Below are 21,458 nucleotides of genomic sequence, written 5' to 3'. Positions count from 1 at the left end.
ATGGATTTGGGAGATTTCTAGAGGGAAAATGGACAGAACTTACTGACAGGCTGAATGTGGGGATAAGGGAAAGGAGGAATTAAGTTTTCTGCTTGGGCCGAGGAGGCAACCACTGAGAGCACATTTAGAGCAACGGTGTAGAAGGCCATCACACGGGAGTAAACTGATAGAAAGGGCAAGGGCAGACAACTCCTTAGAGCAACCAAGTGTGCTGCTCTCGAAGTGTGGTCTACACCATGCCAGAGACCTGAGACCCTTTTAGAGGTTCCAAGAGGTTAAAACCATGTTCACAAAAACACTAAGCTATCATGTGCCTTTATCACCATGTTAACTTTTGGTAATGGTACAAGAGCATGGTGGATGAAACTGCTGGTACCTTAGAACAAAGCAAGGCAGCAGCACCAAACTGTACGAGTAATCACTTATTCTTCACCACCACACACTCACAGAAGAAAAGAAAAAATGACAGTTTCATTTAAGGATATCTTTATCAAGCATTAAAAACTAACAGTTTTATTAAATCTTGCCCCATAATACACGTCTTCTTAATACTCTGCGTGACAAGATGGGAAGGATGCATAAAGCACTTTTGCTGTCCAACAAAGTACAGTGGTCTCAAGGGAAATCACTTGTGCAATTGTTTTAGTTGTGAGCTGAACTAGTCGCTTTTTTCTTGGAACACCATTTACCATTTTTACTTGAGAGGACAACTGACAAACTATGGTTATGCAGACTTAGATATCCGGCAGATATTTTCTTGACAATGAACAAGGCAAGGCTTTCACTTCAAAGAAAACAGCTGACAGTATTTGTTGCCAAAGATAAAATACAAGCTTTCAAGCAATAATTAGAGTTTTGGAAAATCTGTATCTGCCACCCAGATGCAACTTCCCAATACTTAAAATTTTCCGATGAGATTGATGGTGATTTTAACCAAGGTGATTTTTAAAATATATAACGGAATATTTCAATATTTGGAAGATCTGCATAATTCAGTGAACCAGTATTTCCAAATCACTCACCATATATCATGTTACAAAATCATGCACGGATTAAAGATCCATTCGAAGTACAAGAAAACCAATAGATTTTAATTTAACAAGTTCCAAGAGCTCATTAACATTGTTTCAGATTCCACACAGCAATTTCCTTTTAAGAAATTACCACAAGTTTTGGTATAGTATCAAAGAAGTTGAAATTAAATTTTGGTAGAGTATCAAAGAAGACCATACAAATTATTAAAAGGACTATTAGAGGGCCGGCCCCGTGGCTTAGCGGTTAAGTGCATGCGCTCCTCTAGTGGCGGCCCAGGTTTCAGATCCCGGGCACGCACCGACGCACCACTTGTCAGGCCATGCTGAGGCGGCGTCCCACATACAGCAACTGGAAGGCAGTGCAACTATGACATACAACTATCTACCGGGGCTTTGGGGAGAAAAAGGGAGAAAAAAAAAGGAGGAGGACTGGCAGTAGATGTTAGCACAGGGCTGGTCTTCCTTAGCAAAAAAGAGGAGGATTGGCATGGATGTTAGCTCAGGGCTGATCTTCCTCACAAAAAAAAATTAAAAAAGGACTATTAAAATGTCCTCTTTTTTCCTACTACATATTCAAGTGAACCCTAATTTTCCTCACATACTTCAACCACAATAACATATTTTAACAAAGTAAATGCAGAAGAAAATATAATCCAGCTGCCTTCTATTAAGCCAGAAGTAGAAGAAATTTACGAAAATGTAAAACAATGCCATTCTTCTTCTTAATTTTTTTTTTAAATGTAGGGGTTGCTTTCTTCATAAAAATATGTCATTTGTGCTAACATGTAGTAGGTTTACTATTGTTGCTTTTAAATGAATTAATAAACAATTTTTCTCAGTTTTAATTTCTAAAATGATAAACACAGATATAAGCCACATAAAAGTTATTTGGCATTCTCAAAATTTAAGAGTGTAAAGAGGTCATGAGACCAAAAGTTTGAGAAGCACCTCTTTAAAGGTTTATCATGAAGAGAAGGAGAAAAAGAAGGCAATAGCTGGAGGGGTACAGGGGGCACAGAGAAGGAGTTGTATGGGCAATAACAGTTATTCTGCTTTTCCTGCCTATAATAAAAATAGATATTAGAAAAATGACACAATATTGTAATTTTCTAATGCTTTAAGAAAACTATTTAAAATACTCAACAGTTTTTTAACTATTACAATTGAAAATATACAGTTTTCATTTGTGTACAATTCATCTGCAGCATTAAATCAACATGAACTTTTCTTTTAATTAACCGTGAAGATTAAGAAAAATAAGAAAATCCAATTCACTTGTCAAACAAAAAATTATCAAATAAAAAATATTTTAAGTACTTTATGCTATAGATTGTTAATTTTACTTATAGGAAAAGCAATGCCACACTGAGCTCTATCCTAAAAAAAAAATTAAATTTGCCATTACTACTTACCGTCCTTCAATGAGCCACGTGCACTTCGTTTTATATTTATAATTTCCAGGTCCATCCGTTACAAACCCAGAAGATCCAGTTAGTCTGTAATACAAAAAAAACAAAACAAATCCATCAAAATTTCATATATTAATATCTTTGTTAATTCTCAATACAATCCAAGTTAAGCATAGTGGGTACATTAATGCATATTATACAAACAGAAGAAAATAACTGGATAGTTACATTCACATTACACAAATCTGGACGACACAAATACATACACTTAAAGAAAAGGAGACACAAATATATTAAAACCAACAGCAACGAACAAAAACATCTAAATCTTTCTAGCTGAGATGGGAAAATTATACTTTGTACCATAAAAATGGCCCCAAGGACTTATTTATAAATATGAGTTGGTTTTTTAAAAATAAGATCACAGTTAAAGTTACAAGTAAAATGTACAATACAATAACACTGTGGAGAGCATAACTGTGATGGGCAAGCACATCAAGCCACAACACACAACAGACCCATCATAGCCATTTAGCTGCTTCTTCTGAAGTGGCGATTAATCTACCACACTCTACGAGCAGTGTACATCAGCACCTGTCTTCTCACACTCATGCCAAGCCTGAAGTTTATCAATGTTTTTAGATCTTGCCATTATGATAAGCATATCCTAGTATCTCATTAATGTTTTGACTGGTACTAACCCTGATGTTTGAATATCTTCTCATATGTTCTGGCCATTTGCACTTCCTCCTTTGTGAATTAAGATTCTATATTCTTTGCCCACTTTGTTACCAACTTGTCTTTTTCAAATTAACGTTTAGGAGCTCTTTTCATATTAAGGAGCTCTAATTTATATGTTAAATGTAATATACATGTATTTTCTCCATTTATTTTTTCTTTATACTTTGTGTCTAGTATCTTTTGCTACAGAGAAATTTTTAATATTTAAGAAGGATGCTTGGGCCGGAAATTTTTAATATTTAAGAAGGATGCTTGGGCCGGCCCAGCGGCTTAGCGGTTAAGTGCACGCGGTCCGCTACTGGCGGCCCGGGTTCAGATCCCGGGCGTGCACCAATGCACCGATTCTCCGGCCACGCTGAGGCCGCGTCCCACATACAGCAACTAGAAGGATGTGCAACTATGACATACAACTATCTACCGGGGCTTTGGGGAAGAAAAAAAGGAGGAGGATTGGCAATAGATGTTAGCTCAGAGCCGGTCTTCCTCAGCAAAAAGAGGAGGATTAGCACAGATGTTAGCTCAGGGCTGATTTCTCTCACCAAAAAAAAAAAAAGAAAAAAAGAAGGATGCTATTTCCTTCCTCATTGCTGTTTCCAGATTATTTTTCCTCCCTCTTCCATCAACAATGTCAGCCTCTCTGAAACAGACGCTCTCTTCTGCATCTGCCTCCCTTACTTTCTGAGTTATCTACTGACATCCCAATTATTCCTCCTCACCCACCAAAGATATTAGCATCTAGTTCACTGCCTTCCATTCAACTGCATCAACATCCAAAAGGCATTTCTTAACTTCACCATTAACGATCTTTCTTCCACCCCCACTTCAGTCACCCATTCCTCTGGGCCCTGCGGTTACCAGTAATAGCACTACCACCAAAATCTCCATTTTAGGCATCCTACACTGTGCCACTGTCTCTTATCTCTCCAGTTCATTTAGCTTAGTTCTCCCTTTCCAGTTAAGTCTTCATCCCCATGGGGACCTCTAATCACTGAACTACCACTTCTTGTTCATCACCCACCACCTACACAATTCACTTTCCCACTTACCTAGTGAAGATTCCATGGTCCATCACAATTATCATCTCCTGCAAATCCCTTGACTTCTTTGCCCTTCTCTCCCTCTGATGTATTGCCTGATATAGCTGTCTCTGTTACTTACTCCCCAACATCCGTTCCATCCCCCAAATCTAAGTCTGAGACAATCATGGTTTCCTGTGCCCCTTGCCAATAACTGATTAGAAATGTGTATCAGTTAAGATTCGGGTTCTAATGCAACTGACAAAAAAACCTAAATAGCAATGGCTTAACCAACATATAAAGTCCAAAGGTTAGCAATCCAGAGCACACAAGGCATTTCCATGATCATAAGGGACCTAATGTTCTCCTATCTTGTTGCTCTGTCATCCTCAACATGTGGCTTCCACCTCATAATCGAAAATGGCCGCTCAAACTCCAGTTATTATTTCCATATTCTACACAGCAAGGAGGAAAAGAAAACAAAGTGCACACCCCCTCCAAGTCGAAGATGACAATTCAACTTACATTCCATCAGCCAAAAGTTACTGACACATCTAAATGTAGACGGAGGCTGGGAAATGTAGCCATTATGCCGGATTAGCATGTACCCAATGAAAAATCAGGATTCTCTTTACTAGAGAAAGGCTATGAACACTGTGAAGGTAACTATTAGTCTCTGTCACAGCATGTAATCTATTACCTAGATGTGGGGGGAAGTCTAATGGAGGGCTTCTAGGAAATATTTTCTCAAAAAGAAAGTGTGGTAGACAGGGAGGTGCACACTCAGGTCTCCCCTTCAAGGAAGGACTTACTGCTAGGTGCAGCAGGGAGTGTGGTCATCAGACAGCCTCCAGCTGTCAGTTCCTTCGGGAGCTGCCTTGCCCCAGGTCATGCCCTGCCCAGGGCAGCCCAGACCATAGGGGGTATAATGACTGGGGCATTTCAATCCAACATGGGACAACTCAGACAGGCAACCTTTGCTCCAGAGCTCCCTTTGTCAGGCCTGCATTGAAGCTCAGCTTCTTCCTTTGTCCAGTTCTGCTTCCTGCCCCTTCCTCTCATGGGTTATTATAACCAACTTGTACCCCAAACTCCATCTCAGCAAATGCTTCCAAGAAACCCAACCTACAACAGACGTCCAAAGAGACCATCCTTCTCCCTCCGGACTTTGCTCGAGTTGAATTTTACAGCTGGAAGTACTGCAGCCATCACGCTGCGAGCCTGAACACAAAGCCAACACCAAGAACAAGAAACCAAAGGAATGCAAAGGTCCCTGAAGAACAGTACCAACCAACCACAGCGACTACCTCAGTTTTATGGATAAATAAATTTCCCACTGGGGGGGGGGGGCGGGTGTGTGTGTGTGTGTGTGTGTGTGTGTGTGTGTCTTTCCTTGATTCTTTGTTCTGGGGTCTTCTAACTCAAAAAGTTTTATGGCTTTCTGCTATGCCTGTTTTGCTCCTAAGAGTTTCCATGAACTTCACACGGATGTGTTCAGGTATTTGCAAATCAGTGCCACTTTTAGAAAGAATAGGTCATTTTTATTTTAAATATTCACTTAGTATCTTTAAACAAACACATTTACATAATTTTACAATAATGAATAGACATGATCACAGACAGCTTTTTTTGGTCAACTAAAAGACAATTCTTCTTTTTTTACTTCTCTCCCCAAGTACTCCACCCACCCCACTGCCACTAAGATAAACATTTAACCACCTAATAAGCATTCTTAACTATTTTTCTTCATACTCATGTGCCCATGATATATGCATGGTTCTCTTAAATCATTTTTTGGTTACACAAATTATTATATAAACTTTTCTGCATCTTCCTTTTCTCACTCAACAAAACTTTGTGGGAATCTCTCCAACTAATCAGGTATTAGTCTAATTCACTCTTTTTCACGTAGCATAATACTCTAACCTATGGAGGTATCATTTTTTTTCTGCCTTTCTCCTAGTAACAGTCATTTTGTTTTCAGTTGGTTGGCATTATGCACACTGCTGCAATAAATATCCCTATACATATGGCCTTACTTGTGCTTTTATTTCTAAGAATAGAATCTTGGGAGGAGGATTACTGAGCCAAAGGAATATGAATTTTAATTGTTAGCCAAACCGCCAAATTATTTTCTAAAAGGCTGTAACAATTTACATTTGCACCAGCAATATATGAGAATATGCTGTTCTCCACATCCCCTCTCTATTAAATATTCTTGTTTCTTTTAAACTTTATCAGTTTTCAATTTGCAATTCTCTGTGTTCTAGTGAACGGCCAAGAAGTGGTTACTGAAAATTTAGAGAGACCAAAAAGGGGAAGGCCTGGAATATCAGCCTAAACTTTCAAGTCAAGTTTTATGGTATCACTGGTGATCTAGGTATGGATACTGGTACTCTGTGCCCACTTCACCAGCAGTCACACAAAGGCATCAAACTGAAACATAAAGACTTTTCAACAAGACCAGAAATATAAAGAATTAACTTCTTGCTTCTACCAATCTCCCAATTCAAGAATAGGCTAAGGGTAATTCTGCAGAGGAAACAAATACAGGGAAAATTGGGGAACCCTCCATAGGAGGTAGGTTTCAAAGGAAACAATCTTATAATTATTTCTTTCTAATTTACTTGTATCATTACGAGACAATGTGCACTATAAAACCTCAACTTTTCTCACCTGTTAAGACTTACTTTATGGTCAAGTACCTTGGACATTGATAAACGTTGACCAAAGTTCCTTGGACATTAAAAAAAAGACACAATCTACCATAGGAATGTAAACTACTATTTGTAAATATACATATATAACTAAGTTGATTGAATGCACTATTCAATTCTTTTATATTCTTACTTGTTATCTGTTAGATCTAATTCTGAGAAAGGTATACTGAAATCCCATATCATGACTGCTCCAGCATAGCACTCACATTATTTTTGCCTTCTGTATTTAGCCATTCAGTAAGCTTATGACTATTAGATCTTCACAAATTGTCCCTTTTGATAATAACCCATTTACCTAGTTTGATGCTCAAATTCTACCTTTTTCACTACTATAATTACTGATTTTTCTGTTGTTGTTTTCCTGAGCCTTAGATCTTTGTCCAATTCTTTACTTCTCGTATTTCCTTATATCAAATTTTCAAAAGTTTATTTCTTCTAAACAGGACATGGTTAGGTTTTGTTCCTTAACCTAGTCTGACAATTTTACTGCCACAATATAATCTATTCATATTTACATAATGACTGCTATAGTGATTTGATTCCTTCCAAACAAACTTTTAAATCAATCTTAACGGGGAGTAATTTATAAATAATAAAATGCAACCACCTTACGTGTACAATTTGATAAGTTTGGACAAATGTACACACATGTGTAATCCCCCTCAAACTGGATAGAAAACAGTTTTATTGCCCCCAAAAGCTCCCTCATACCACTTTGCAAGTAATCTCTCCCAACACAAATCTTATTTCTATCACTATAAACCAGTTTTATAGAACCTGATTTAATAAAATCATACAGATACTTTTGTGTCTCACTTCTTTTGATCAGCATGTTTCTGAGGATTGTGTGTATCAACAGCTTGCTCGTTCTTTTGCTGAGAAGTATTCTACTGTATGAATATACCACAACTTATCCATTCTCTTGTTGATGGACACTTGGATTATGCAGTTGTAGGCTCTTATGAATAAAACTGCTAAGAACACTTGTGTACAAGCCTTTGCGTGGACATGTGTGGACATTTCTCTTGGATAAATACAGAAAAGTGAAATCACTGGATCAAAGTATAGATATACACCTAAATTTAAAGAAACTCCCAAATTGTTTCCCAAGAGGTTATACCATCTTATACTTTCATCATTAAGGTATGAATCTTCTCTGCCTTCAGGTCTCCCAGTAATCCCCAGCCTCAAGCACAAGTAAAATTTTGCCCATCCATTCACCAATATATTGGCCTTGTGGAGGTCATGAAGACCTACTACACTCCATGGGTGCATCATCCCACTTTCCAGGATCTGCAGCTTCATGGTCCTTGCCCCTTGCTACACTGGCTCAGCTACATACCAGGTCTCTCTGTCTGGAAAGATCACAACAGAACTTAGATCCTCCAGTTTCCTGTAGGTCCCCATAGTAAGATGGCTCAAGAGAAACAGAGTGCTTGCAGTTGGGAGAGCCAGGGAAGCAAGCCCCATTCAGGCTGCCATGTTCCTCCTCCTTATTGTTAAAGTCTAGCTGAGTTGGGATTTTCTGTTGCTTCCAACTAAAAGCATCCCAACTACTTACCTCACCAATTCTAACATGAACATTTTTTTCCTAATAGCTCAGAAACCAGGATACATTGTAAAATCAACAGTAGGTCACAGTTTAAATGGTAGTGTTTTTTCTTTCTTAGTAGTACACAAGGTAAAGGTACATTTTACACTCATGGCATCTTAGTAAGCTGCAGCTATACATATGGCATACCCTAAACCTGGTTGAACTCAACTCTCTGCTTACGCTGTGTATACAACCAAGAAGCTGGATAAGGCTAGAAACACAACACTGTGCTGACTGGTCTCACTTCACATTTAGAAACACACCTCTCAAGTAGGTTCTTAGCACTGTGGGACAGCCAATCCTTTCATTTCCCTGGTCAATTCACTTTTATATCTTATTATCTCTCAACTTCCCAAACCCTCTTCCCTCTCTTCAATTTCAGCTGATGATCAGTGGATTATTTCACTTGTTCATATCTATTTTCCCCCAGTAGAATGTAAACTTCATGACAGCAAGGATTTTTGTCTGTTCTGTTCACTATTTCCAGTGCCTATAAGTGTGCCTGGCATCCTAATGGCACTAAGTGAATAGCTGTGGAAAGAAGAAATAAATCAGGAGAGAACTATATTTTCTTCCCATTAACAAATGCATGTACTTTGCCTTCCCCCTAGTTACAATGGATCAACTGTCTAAATCCATCTAGAGCCACACCCCTCTACCTGGGTCCAGAATTCTTAAACTCTACTCAATCAAGGGCAATACCAGAACAAACCTAATTCTAACCCTGATCCCACACTTTTTCTCTCTACTGGATCAGCATAAGACAAGCTGTCGGATTCCCTTCTTAAAAAATAAACTCCCTTCATCTCATGTTCCTCTTAGGCTACTGTCTACTATTTCACTCATTTTTACAGCAAAAATCTTGAGAATTATCTACTCTCATCTCCTTATTTCTTAACCCATTCCAATTGGGCTATGATCCTCACCCCTCCTCTGAAATCCTTTTCTTAAGGTATACAAAAGTGAATTCTCAGATCCCTTCTTACTTCACTTTCCCACAGCATCTGCAATAATTGATGACTCTCTCTTTCCTAAAACACTTGCTTCACTTGGTTCCCAAAACTCTGCACTCTGGATTCACAGGCAGTTTCTTCTCAGTTCCCTTTGAAAAGTCCACCTGCTTCTCCCAATCTCTAATGCAGTCTGTTTCTCTGCCTAAATTCACTGGGTAGGTGATCTCATACTGTCTCAAAGCTTTAAATACCATCTACATATATTTTTAACAATGAAATTTTCATCTCTACAATGGTAACACCAATCTCCTGGTTATCCCAGGCAAAAACTATGAATAATACAAGCATATCCTCTGTAAAAAGTGACTATTTCATTTTTTTCCTTTCCATCATTTATCACTTTATTTTCCTTGCCTTAACCAGTACAACTGGTTAAGATCACCATTATGATACTGAAAAGAATTCGTGATGGTAAGTATTCCCGCCTTGTTCTCAATCTCAAGGGAAAACTTTCAATATTTCACCATACAGTATGATATTTACCCTAAGTTCTTTGTACAAAACCCTTACCAGCTTAGGAAAGTACCTTTCCATTCCTAGTTTACTGAAGATTCATCATTAATGAGTATTCAGTTCTATTTTTTTTTAAACTGTGTATCTAATGAAATGATCATTTGGTTTTTCTCCTTTATTGTTAATGTTGTGAATGATATTGATTTTCAAATATTAAATCAATCTTGAAGTTCTCAAATAAACCCAATATGGTCATGATTCTTTTTATATTTTGCTGGACACAATTTGCAAATATTTTGTTTAAGTTTTGTTATATTTTTGTAAGTTAGACTGACTTGCTATTTTCCTTCTTTGTCAGGTTTTAATAACAAAATTATGCTGGCTGTATAAAAACAAGAAAGAAATTTCAGGTCTTTTCCTATGCTCTAGGAGAGTCTGTGCAAGCGTAGAGCTATTTCTCCCATAAAAGTTTGGAAGAATTCATTGATGAAGCCATCTGGGCCTAAAGCTTTCTTTTTAGTAAGCTGGTTTTACTAGAGTTTGCCATTTCATCTAAATTTTTCAAATTTATTGGAATAAACTTGTTACTAATATCCTTCTATGTTAATATTTTCCAATGTCTGCAGGATCTATAGTAATGTCCTCTTTATCATTACTGACATCAGTAATTTGTTTTCTTTTTCTCTTTATCAATATCTCCAGCAGTTTATCAATTTTATTAGTCTTTTCTAACTCTTGCTTTTGTTAAACCTCTCTATTGCACATGTTTTATATTAAACTAATTTCTCTCTTATCTTTATTGTTTCCTTCCCATGACTTTGAGTATATTTTGTGGCGCTTCTTCTATTTTCTTGAGTTGAAAACTCAGATCACTAATTTTCAATCTTTCTTCTTTTTTAACATACACATTTAAACCTATAACTTTAATTCTCAGCATGGCATTAGTTGTATACCTCAGTTTTGACATATAATACTTTCATTATCATTCAGTTCAAAATATTTTCAAATTTCTAGGGTGATTTCTTCTTTGATTCATGAATATTTAGAGGAGCAGAGCAACTATACAGTACAGTATTCTCTATATGTCAATTGGGTCAGGCGTTTTCAAATCTTTGTTCTACTAATTACTGAGAGAGGAGTATTAAAATATTTTTAAGATTAAGAGACATTAAAAAACACGAGGAGGGCCACCTCCAGTGGCCTAGTGGTTAAGTTTGGAGCACTCTGCTTCAGTGGCCTGAGTTCAGTTCCTGGGCGTGGACCTACACCACTCGTCTGTCAGCAGCCATGCTGTGATGGTGGCTCACATACAAAATAGAGGAAGACTGGCAACAGATGTTAGCTCAGGCCAAATCTTCCTCAGGGGAAAAAAAAAATGCAGGAGGAAAATCTGATGAGGAACAGGACATCTGCATGGTTTTAAAGTGTCTCCCCACATACTGCTTATTGGCTGCAATGAGGAGAAAAAATAGTAAGTAGATAGTGGAAAAACCAGACAACACCTCAAACAAGAAAACAAAACTAATATAAAAAATAAGGGATAGATAGGTGTTGCGTGTCTCCAGATGTGATAACCTGAGGAGACTCCCTCACCTATGCAGTATTCCGGCCAAGGAGGCATAACTTGAATCTAACCATGAGAAAACATCAAACAAAAGCAAAGCAAGACACTGAATTAAAAGAGGAGGGATGTATGCAGGAAAGAATGTCAATAACATTAAAAAAAAAAAAAGAGGAAAAGAAAAGCAGTAGAAATGTCCTAGATCAGGAATCAGCAAACTATACAGTCCTTGGGCCAAATCCTGCCTGCCACTTTTTTACTGGAAACAGCCACACCCTTTCACTTACTTATTGTCAATGGCTGCTTCACGCTACAACAGCAGTGAGTAGCTGTGATAGAGACAAAGGCAAAAATATTTACTAGGCTGGTCCTTTACAGAAAAGGTTTGCCGACCTGCGTTCTACATTAGATGCAATACAAACCCTAGACTGGATCCTGTACCGGAGAGGGGGAAATGATATAAAGGATATTAGGTCAATTGACAAAATGGAGTACAAACAGTAGATTAAGGTATTATATCAATGTTAAATTTACTGAAGGTGAAAACTGTACCTTAAGATTTAAGTCTTAAGTCTCTTAAAACTACCACTATTCTCAGAAAATAAATTCTAAAATATTTTAATTTAAAGGGTCAAGGGCCATGATATATATATAGCTTACTCTCAGATGGTTCAAGGAAAAGAAAACTGTGTGTGTACACGTCTGTGTACATGAGAGAGAGAACCAATGCAAGCAAGCATGCAAATCATAAAGTATTTTTGGGGCTGGCCCCGTGGCTCAGCGGTTAACTGCGCACACTCCGCTACTGTGGCCCTGGTTCGGATCCCGGGCGTGCACCGACGTACCACTTGTCAGGCCATGCTGTGGCAGCATCCCACATACAGCAACTAGCAAGATGTACAACTATAACATACAACTATCTACTGGGGCTTTGGGGAGAAAAAGGGGGGAAAAAAAAGGAGGAGGATTGGCAAAAGATGTTAGCTCAGGGCCGGTCTTCCTCAGCAAATAGAGGAGGATTGGCATGGATGTTAGCTCAGGGCTGATCTTCCTCACACACACAAAAACAAACAAACAAAAAGTGTTTTTCATCCCTTGTCTCTGTGCTTCTATTCAGGTATTTTTTCCAACATATCTTACAGTTCACTGATTTTCTCTTCATCTGTGTCTAAGATTCTTAAAATCAGTTCCTGTATTTTCAGTTTCTGTTAATTCTTTTTTATATTTTCAAATTCTCTGCTGAAATTATTGATCTTGTCATTTAAATTCTTAAAGATATTAATCATTTATTTCAAAATCTGATTCTAATCACTCTAGTTGCTGACTTTCCTGTCTGTGTGTGTCTCCACTACTGTCCTTTTTCTGTTCCAAGATCCAATCCAGAATCCTACATTGCATTTAGTTGCCACGTCTTCTTAGTTTCCCTGAACCTGCATTTTTTAATAATTTAAATTTTAGTTGAGATAATAGATTCATATGCAGTTACAAGAAATAATACAGAGGGGCCGGCCCCGTGGCTTAGCGGTTAAGTGCGCACGCTCCACTACTGGCGGCCCAGGCTCGGATCTGGGCACGCACTGACGCACCGCTTCTCCAGCCACGCTGATGCGGCGGCCCACATACAGCAACCAGAAGGATGCACAACTATGACATACAACTATCTACTGGGGCTTTGGGGAGAAAAAGGAGGAGGATTGGCAATAGATGTTAGCTCAGGGCCGGTCTTCCTCAGCAAATAAAGGAGGATTGGCATGGATGTTAGCTCAGGGCTGATCTTCCTCACAAAAAAAAGACAAAAAAAAAGAAAGAAATAATACAGAGTGATTCCTGTACATTTTGACCAGTTTCCTCAATGGTAACATTTTTCGAAACTACAGTCTAATATCACAACCAGAATACTGACATTGATAAACCAACCTTATTCTGAGTTCCACAATTTTACTTACACTCATTTGTGTGTGTGTGTGTGTGTAAGTTCTATACAATTTTGTCACCTGTGCAGGTTCATGTATCCACCATCAGAGTCAAGATACTAAACAGTTCCAACACTACAAAGATTCCTCGTACTGCCCCTTTATAACCACACACCTCCCTCCCATATCTCCCACACAGACTTTACATCCTTAACCCCTGGCAATGTTTAATCTGTCATTTTATCTTTATGTAATATTCTTTTTTGTCTCTGGTAATTTTCTTTGCTCTGAAGTCTAATTTACCAAATATTAATAAAGCCATTCCTGTTTTTTTTTAATTAATGTTTGCCTGGTATAATTTTTCCATTCTTTTACTTTCTACCCGCCTATGTTGTTGAATTTGAAGTGACTTTCCTATAAGCAGCATATAGTTGAGTCATGTTTTTTTCATTGAATCTGCATTTACATTTAAGGTAATTATTAGTACATTTATGGTAATTATTGATATGTTAAGGCTTAAGTCTGTCACTCTACTATTTGGTTTATATTTGTTTTCTCTGGTTCTCATTCTTCTGTTTCTCTATTTTTGCCTGTCTGCAGGTCACTTGAACATTTTTTGAGATTCCATCTTGATTTATTTATATTGTTTTTATATTTTTGTATAATTTTCTTAGTGGCTACTCCAAGTATTAGAATACATATATGTGACTTATAACAATCTATTGGTAATAACATTTTACCACTTTGAGTGGAGTGTGGAAACCTTACTTCCATTTAGGTCCTTTATCTTCATTATTTTAAGTATCACCATATTTAGTAACAGATGGTTTTATATTTTTTATTCAGTCATCAAATGAGATTGCTAAAACTCAGGAGGAAAAGGAGGGTCTACTATTATATGTATCCATACTTCTGCTTTCTCCATTGTTCCTTCTTTCCTGATGCTCCAAGATTCATTCTTCCAACATTTGTTTTCTGTTTAAAGAACTTCCTTCAGCCAATCTTTAAGGGTAGGTCTGCCAGCAACAACCTCTTTTAGTTTTCCACCATCTGAGCACGTTTTTATTTCAATTCCTGAGAGTTTTGCTGGATACAGAATTCACAATTGACCATTCTCTTATTTCAGTGCTTGAAAAATATTGTGCACTTCACTGGCCCCCAAGGTTTCAGATGAGAAATTTACTGTTATTTGGTGTTCCCTATAGGTAATGCATAATTTCTCCCTGGCTGCTTTCAAGACTTCTTCTTTACCTTTAGATTTCTGGGCTCTCTATTCTGTTCCATTGATCTGTCTATTCTTTTGCCAATACCACACTGTCTTGATTACCATAGCTTTATAGTAAGTCTTGAACTCAGATAGAGTTGGTCCTCCAATACTTTTGTTCTTCTCCTTCAATACTGTGTCGGCTACTCTGGGTCTTTTGCCTCTCCATATAAACATTAGAATCAGTTTATCAATGTTCACGAGGTAATTTGCTGAGATTTTGATTGGGATTACACTGAATCTACAGATCAAGTTGGAAAGAACTGACATCTTGACGATATTGAGTCTTCCTATCCATGAGGAGGGAACCTCTCTCCACTTACTTAGTTCTTCCTTGATTTTGTTCATCAGAGTTTTATAGTTTTCCTCATATAGATCTTGTACCTAAGTATTTCATTTTTGGGGACGCTAATGTAAATGATATTTTGTTTTTAATTTCAAATTCCACTTCATTGCTGGAATGTAGGAAAGTGATTGACTTCTGTATATTAACCTTGTATCCTACACCTTTAGATTTCAAGATTTTAATTACAATGCTTCTTGGTGTGGATTTCTTCGGGCTTATCTTGTAGGGGGTTTGCACAGCTTCTTGGGTCTGTAGCTTTATTTCTTTTGCCAAAGTTGGTAAGTTTTCAGCCATTGTTTCTTTCAAACAGTCTTTCAGCCCCTCTCTCTTTTTCCTTTCCTTCTGAGACTCCAATTATACAAATGTTAGATCTTTTTCCCACAGATCATTTTTTTCAAGTCTGCTTTCTCTCTGTTGTTTAAATTGAGTGAATTCTATCATTCTGTTCTTAGGTTTACTGATTCTATCCTCTGTCACTGTCACTAATTCGGTTCTAATTGATTTTATTTGGTTCTTTGCTGAGATATTGTATTTTTATGTTTTTCAAGATAATTTTTAACTGATTTTGAAGCGTTTTTATTTATTTTTTTGTGTGAGGAGGACTAGCCCTGAGCTAACATCCGATGCCAATCCTCCCCCCTCCTTTTTTTTTCCTTGAGGGAGACTGGCCCTGAGCTAACATCTGTGCCCATCTTCCTCTACTTTATATGGGACGCCGCCACAGCATGCCTTAGCAAGCAGTGCATCGGTGTGTGCCCGGGATCCGAACCTGGGAACCCCGGGCCACCGCAGCAGAGTGCGTGCACTTAACCGCTTGCGCCACCAGGCCGGCCCCTTGAAGGGTTTTTATGATGGCTGCTTAAAAATTCTTGTCAGAAAATTCCAACATCTGATTCATCCTGTGTTGGTGTCTGTTGATTATATTTTCTGACTCACGTTGCAGTTTCCTTTGTTACTGGTATGACAAGTGATTTTCTATTGTATCTTGAACATTTTGTCTATTACATCAGAAATCACTAACATATGGTCTTATTATGTTTTTATTTTAGCAGGTAGTCACGCTGTCCAGTTTTAGCATGTGGATCTTGGCCTATTTTTCTGGGCTACTGTTCCAAAAGCAGATTAATTTTCCAAGCCTTTGTGGTGCTATTTGGCTTGTTTTGTTTATCTGCGTCCACCTGGCTCCCACTGGTCCCTGCTGGTGCTGCCTGAGGGGGCAAAAGGAGTTTCCCCAAGCCAGGTAGCCGGGTATCTCTTGGTGAGGGAGGGGTGCAATGACCCCAGGTTGCCCCCCGCCTTCCCAGTGTCTCTGAATGGGAAAGGCAAGTCTTAAACCCACAACGACAAAGAGGCTTCCCAGAATGTGCCACTTGCTATAGCTGGGTCTCTCTTGCCACTTCCACCTATCTGCCCCTGTGTCTCTGGGTAAAGAAGCAGCAGCTAAGGCCCACATGGCCAAAGAGAATTCTCTGGACTAGGCTGCTTGTAGCCGTGTCCTTTTGCCAGCAGTGCTCACACTGGTGTCTTTGGGTGGGAGAGGAAAGTCTTGAGTCCTCAAGGACAAAGATGCTTCTCAGACCGGAATGCTTGTTGCACTCGAATCTCTCTCGCCAGTTCTGCCCACCCGCCTTGATATCTCTCAGCAGAAAACAGAAGTCTCAAGACAGGTAGGGAAACACAATGATTCTCCTCAGCACTTATATTCAGTGGGGCTCCCAACTGATCCCCCTCACTGATGCTATCAAGCTTGTCTGAAGTTTTCAGAGGGACTTCCATTTGATTTAGCAGAGAAATGAGCCTACCTGGACTGTGTTCTGTTGCTAGGTAGAGGGATCAAGAAACTGGGACTAGGTAGCCTTCTTCTGTTGGGTGGGGGGATCCAAGAGGCCCTACAGCTATGCTATTCTTCTAGTCCTGTGGTCCCAAACCAGCTCACCTTCTTCTTAAAAAAAGTTGTCTTCTGCACCAATTCCAAGATTGACAGTTGGACTTAGCAGGGAAAATGGGTCTATATCATCTCATCTCTACTGGAAATCTCTCTATGAGTCTGTTTCAATTATCTGTTTTCTCTCTTGATTTTTAGTAAATTCTTTTATTTTTATATATCTCATTTTTTACTGAATGCTAGACTAAGTTTTATAAACATTTATTAAGACACAAATATAATATTTTTACATATAGTTATATATAAGTACAAATCATATATTATCACTAAATATATAAAACTATACAGATAACTTAAATCAATGGTCAATGATGTCTTCCTCCAGCGAAGACTTACATTTGTTTCTAGCAAGCAATCAAGCAAGGAGGAGATCTCCTTAATCCAATCAAGGATTGAGGTGTTTGAAAGCTGGGCTTCACCCTTTTTGAGAGCTGATCCTTAAGGACAGGATGTAGCCTATCCTTCAGAATTCCCAACTAAAAGCCCGAGGTGTTTTCCAGTGCCCTTCTTTCTTTGCAGGCCCTAAACTCCAGTTTTGTCACCCAACTCTGGATAACTACCGAGAAAACTCTGCTTAGTATCTCACCGTTTCTGCCACCACTTTCTGCTCAACCTCTTAGCTGCACGTTTCAAATCAGTCAATCACTCCATGGGAAAAGCTATACCAAAAGTTGGCCTCACCCCTCTGAGCTTTTCTTCCCTCCAAAATTTTGGTCTCTCAAGTCCTTGTTGTCTACCTGGCTCACTTTCCAAAGTCTTCAAACAGATTTTTAAAAAAATATTTTCCAGCTTTTCTAGTTGTTCTCAGTTAGAGTGTGGCTTAGAAAAAGCTATTCTATCACTGATAAAAACAGAAATCTCCCAAGCAGCTTGTTTTGTGATATGAAAAGATGTTCCAGGCTCATTTTATAGAGTTCCTGGCTCCATTTTTCCAAGGTACCCTAGGCTCCTTTTAGTGAGAATTATTATTTAGAGAACAGTGTCTGGCACTAGAAGTGCTTAATACTACCTAGGTTGGTTTCTGGGATATTTCAGCAGAAAGAAACTAGGACATATACTTTTAAAAAAGAAAATACACTTAAAAAAAAAAAAGAGAAAGAAAATACATCATGAGTTCATACTAACATTTGCAGCTCAAATTTAGGATCCCAGGATTCTTACCCAACTTCTCTGATTATATTTCTTTTCCACACCAAAATCTAAGGCTTCAACCCAATATAATTATCCACTTACTTTACCTTACAACACACACCTCCAGAATAACAATATCAATATTACTACCAACTATCTGATTACTAAAAACAGTTCATGACACCTTTGCAGTTCTTTGTCCTTGGGGGTATATCCCACTAGTAACATACGGTCAAATCACTATGTTTCAAACTCACTTGAAATACTCTCTATGTGCTTTGGCCTCAAACTTGATACTCATTTAGGTTCACTTATTTCATTCTGCATTTGATTTTTAAGGAATGCTTTTTTCTCTCATTTTTATTTATTGTTTTATAATAAGTTATAAATAAATTATAATAAATTATAATATATAAATATATATTTATAATATATAATTCAAATTATAAATTATAATAAATTATAAATTGTTTTATAATATGGTAAAGAATTTGTACGGTTCTAAAGACTAATCCACAAAACAAAGTACATTCAGAAGTCTAGGTTCCATCCCTGTTTCTTCTAGCCCATTCCCTCCCTCTCTTTAGTGTAACCATTTTTATTAGTTTTTGGTTTATTATTCCTTTGGTGGGTCTATGTATATACACAATGGTAGCATACAACACCACTGTTCTGCTCCTTGCTTTTTTCATTTAACAATATATGTTCGAGACAACCACATAGCATACATAGAGATAGTCCTCGTTCCTTTTTATAGCTACCTCATTTATTGTACTCCATTGTGTGGACATGCTATATTTTACTTAACCAGTCCTCTAATGATCTGAGCCCAGACTACTTTTGAATTTTGTTTTATAATTTACATTCACATAAAATTCAAATGGTCTCACCATGATGGTCAGATCAACTAACTTGCTGGTATTATGGCCTTTGTTGTCACAGCTTTAAGCAAAGAAGTTAACTATAAGAGCAAGAAACAAAATACATTAACAAAGCCCCTGCTCAAACCCCTGGTACAGGGTTCTCAACCAGAATACACATCACAATCACCCACAAAGCTTTAAAAAACACAAATGTTGGGGCCCCAACACAAACCCCTCTCAGGTGGGATCCAGCAACGCATTGGTGTCTTTAAAAGCTAAATGATTCTAACACATACTCCAAATTAAGAACAAATCTTCCATATACAATCTTGGAATTTCTAGACATTAAGGTGGCTGAAATTTTGGCACCAATACTGAAAATATTTCCATGTTCTGAAGTTTCACCTTTAGTCAGAAAATTTTTATCTAATTCCTTAAAATCAAAATACAATAGGGGCCAGTCCCGTGGCTTAGCGGTTAAGTGCGCGCGCTCCACTGCTGGCGGCCTGGGTTCGGATCCCGGGCGCACACGGACGCACAGCTTGTCCGGCCATGCTGAGGCCGCATCCCACATGCAGCAACTAGAAGGATGTGCAACTATGACATACAACTATCTACTGGGGCTTTGTGGGGGGGGGGTGAAAAAAGGAGGAGGATTGGCAATAGATGTTAGCTCAGAGCCAGTCTTCCTCAGTAAAAAGAGGAGGATTAGCACGGATGTTAGCTCAGGGCTGATCTTCCTCACAAAAAAAAAAAAAAAAAATACAATAAAAAAAGTTCATTGTGAAAATTTATTCATACTACCGGCCCTAAAATGTAACAGATGAAGCATTTGTCCTAATTATTAAAAATAATAAATCTATAACTACTATAAATGATATAACATTACAAATGAGTGCTATGTTTTAATGTTTAAGATATCCTACTGTACTCACCTATGATGATAATTAAAACTACCATAAAATAATATGGCTCCCTCATATTTTTAAAAAATAATAAATCATTGACCTTGAAAGACTCAACAAAAGTAAAAGACCATTCTTTTGCTCAAATTCTGGATTCTGTCCTTGGACCTATCCCGGATCCAGTTCTCCATGATCCCTACAGGTAATCCCATCTGCATTCACGGCTTCATGTACCATCTATATGCTGATAGCTACTCAAGCCACATTTCCAGCACAAAGCTAGACTCATGTTTCAGACTCATATTTCCTACGAGAAAAATTTAAATCATTAAATCCTCTTCTTCTTTTACTTCTTGTTTTCTTTTCACCATTTTGTCATCATCTACCCTATCTTTCAAAACTTATCAACTCTTCCTGTACCTCACCCCATTCACTCAGCCTACAAAAATCACTCTTATTTTTGTCCCTCTTCTATCCCCACTGCCAATGCCAATGCCCTAGTTCAAATGCTCCTCATCCAAGCCTGGTCTCCTGCAAAGGCTCAGCCCAACTCCCTGATCTGGCCAGTTCTCTACAGAGTCATCTGTCACCTTCCTCAAAGGCCAATATGATCATGTCAAAACCTGCTTAGAAACTTTTGCTTGCCTTAGCACTGCAACAAGGTCCATCACAATCCAACCTCAACTTACCTCTCCTGCTCATCTCTAGCCACTGCTCCCCACGCTGAGCAGCCCATATTGCAGCAATACTGAATGTCACTCTCCTCCCTCAACTCACCTGTCCGTAAATCCCCATGCATATCCTGACTTCTCTGTGTAGAATAACTTCCCTTCTTCCCTCTCTCTTGCTTCCCCACCTAATAAACTCCTAACCACTCTTTCAGATCTCAGTTCAGGGGCCGGCCCCGTGGCTTGGTGGTTAGGTGTGCGCGCTCCGCTGCCGGCGGCCCGGGTTCGGATCCTGGGTGCGCGCCGACGCACCACTCCTCCGGCCATGCTGAGGCCGCATCCGACATACAGCAACTAGAAGGATGTGCAGCTATGACAGACAACTATCTACTGGGGCTTTGGGGGAAAAATAAATAAATAAAATCTTTAAAAAAAAAAAAAAAGATGATTCCTTCATTAAAAAAAAAAAAAAAAAGATCTCAGTTCAAATGTCCTTTGGAATTCTGGGAACCATGCCCAGTGTTTTTTGCACTGAGCTGAGTGATGCCTTCTCTGTGTTCAGACTTGTGATGTGGTCTGATTATTACTCATACAGAAGAATATGTCTTTCCATTAGACTAGCATGATTTCTCATTCACTCTTTTTCCTCAGTGCCTAAAACATCATAGATGTTCATGTAATGTTTGCTGCCTGATGAATAACAATATCAATTCCAGCAAAATTTCACAACAAAATTTTCAAGCTCTTATTACTTGCAGTTTACTACAAAGAAAGTCCAGGATATGTATGTGTATCCACAACAGTCTGGAGAGATGAACACTTCAGAAGCTAAAGAACTGAAGGTAAAGCCTTTGTTCAAAGACATATGAACGCTGACTCTAC

General features: G+C 38.3%; 1 protein-coding gene across 2 annotated transcripts in view; it reads right to left on the bottom strand.

Annotated features, from left to right (window-relative positions):
* Positions 1 to 21,458, bottom strand: part of ATRN (attractin) — a 167,528-nt gene that overhangs the window by 126,983 nt on the left and 19,087 nt on the right. For both annotated transcript variants that reach the window (XM_058563122.1, XM_058563123.1), the window contains exon 2: positions 2,447 to 2,530. In XM_058563122.1, coding sequence (XP_058419105.1) covers positions 2,447 to 2,530 — 84 coding nt within the window. The remainder of the gene's footprint in view (positions 1 to 2,446; positions 2,531 to 21,458) is intronic.

Source organism: Diceros bicornis, chromosome 19, assembly GCF_020826845.1.
Source record: "Diceros bicornis minor isolate mBicDic1 chromosome 19, mDicBic1.mat.cur, whole genome shotgun sequence".
NCBI lineage: Eukaryota > Metazoa > Chordata > Mammalia > Perissodactyla > Rhinocerotidae > Diceros > Diceros bicornis.
Note: the sequence above shows the minus strand (reverse complement) of the source record. Positions and strands in the feature narration are given on the sequence as shown.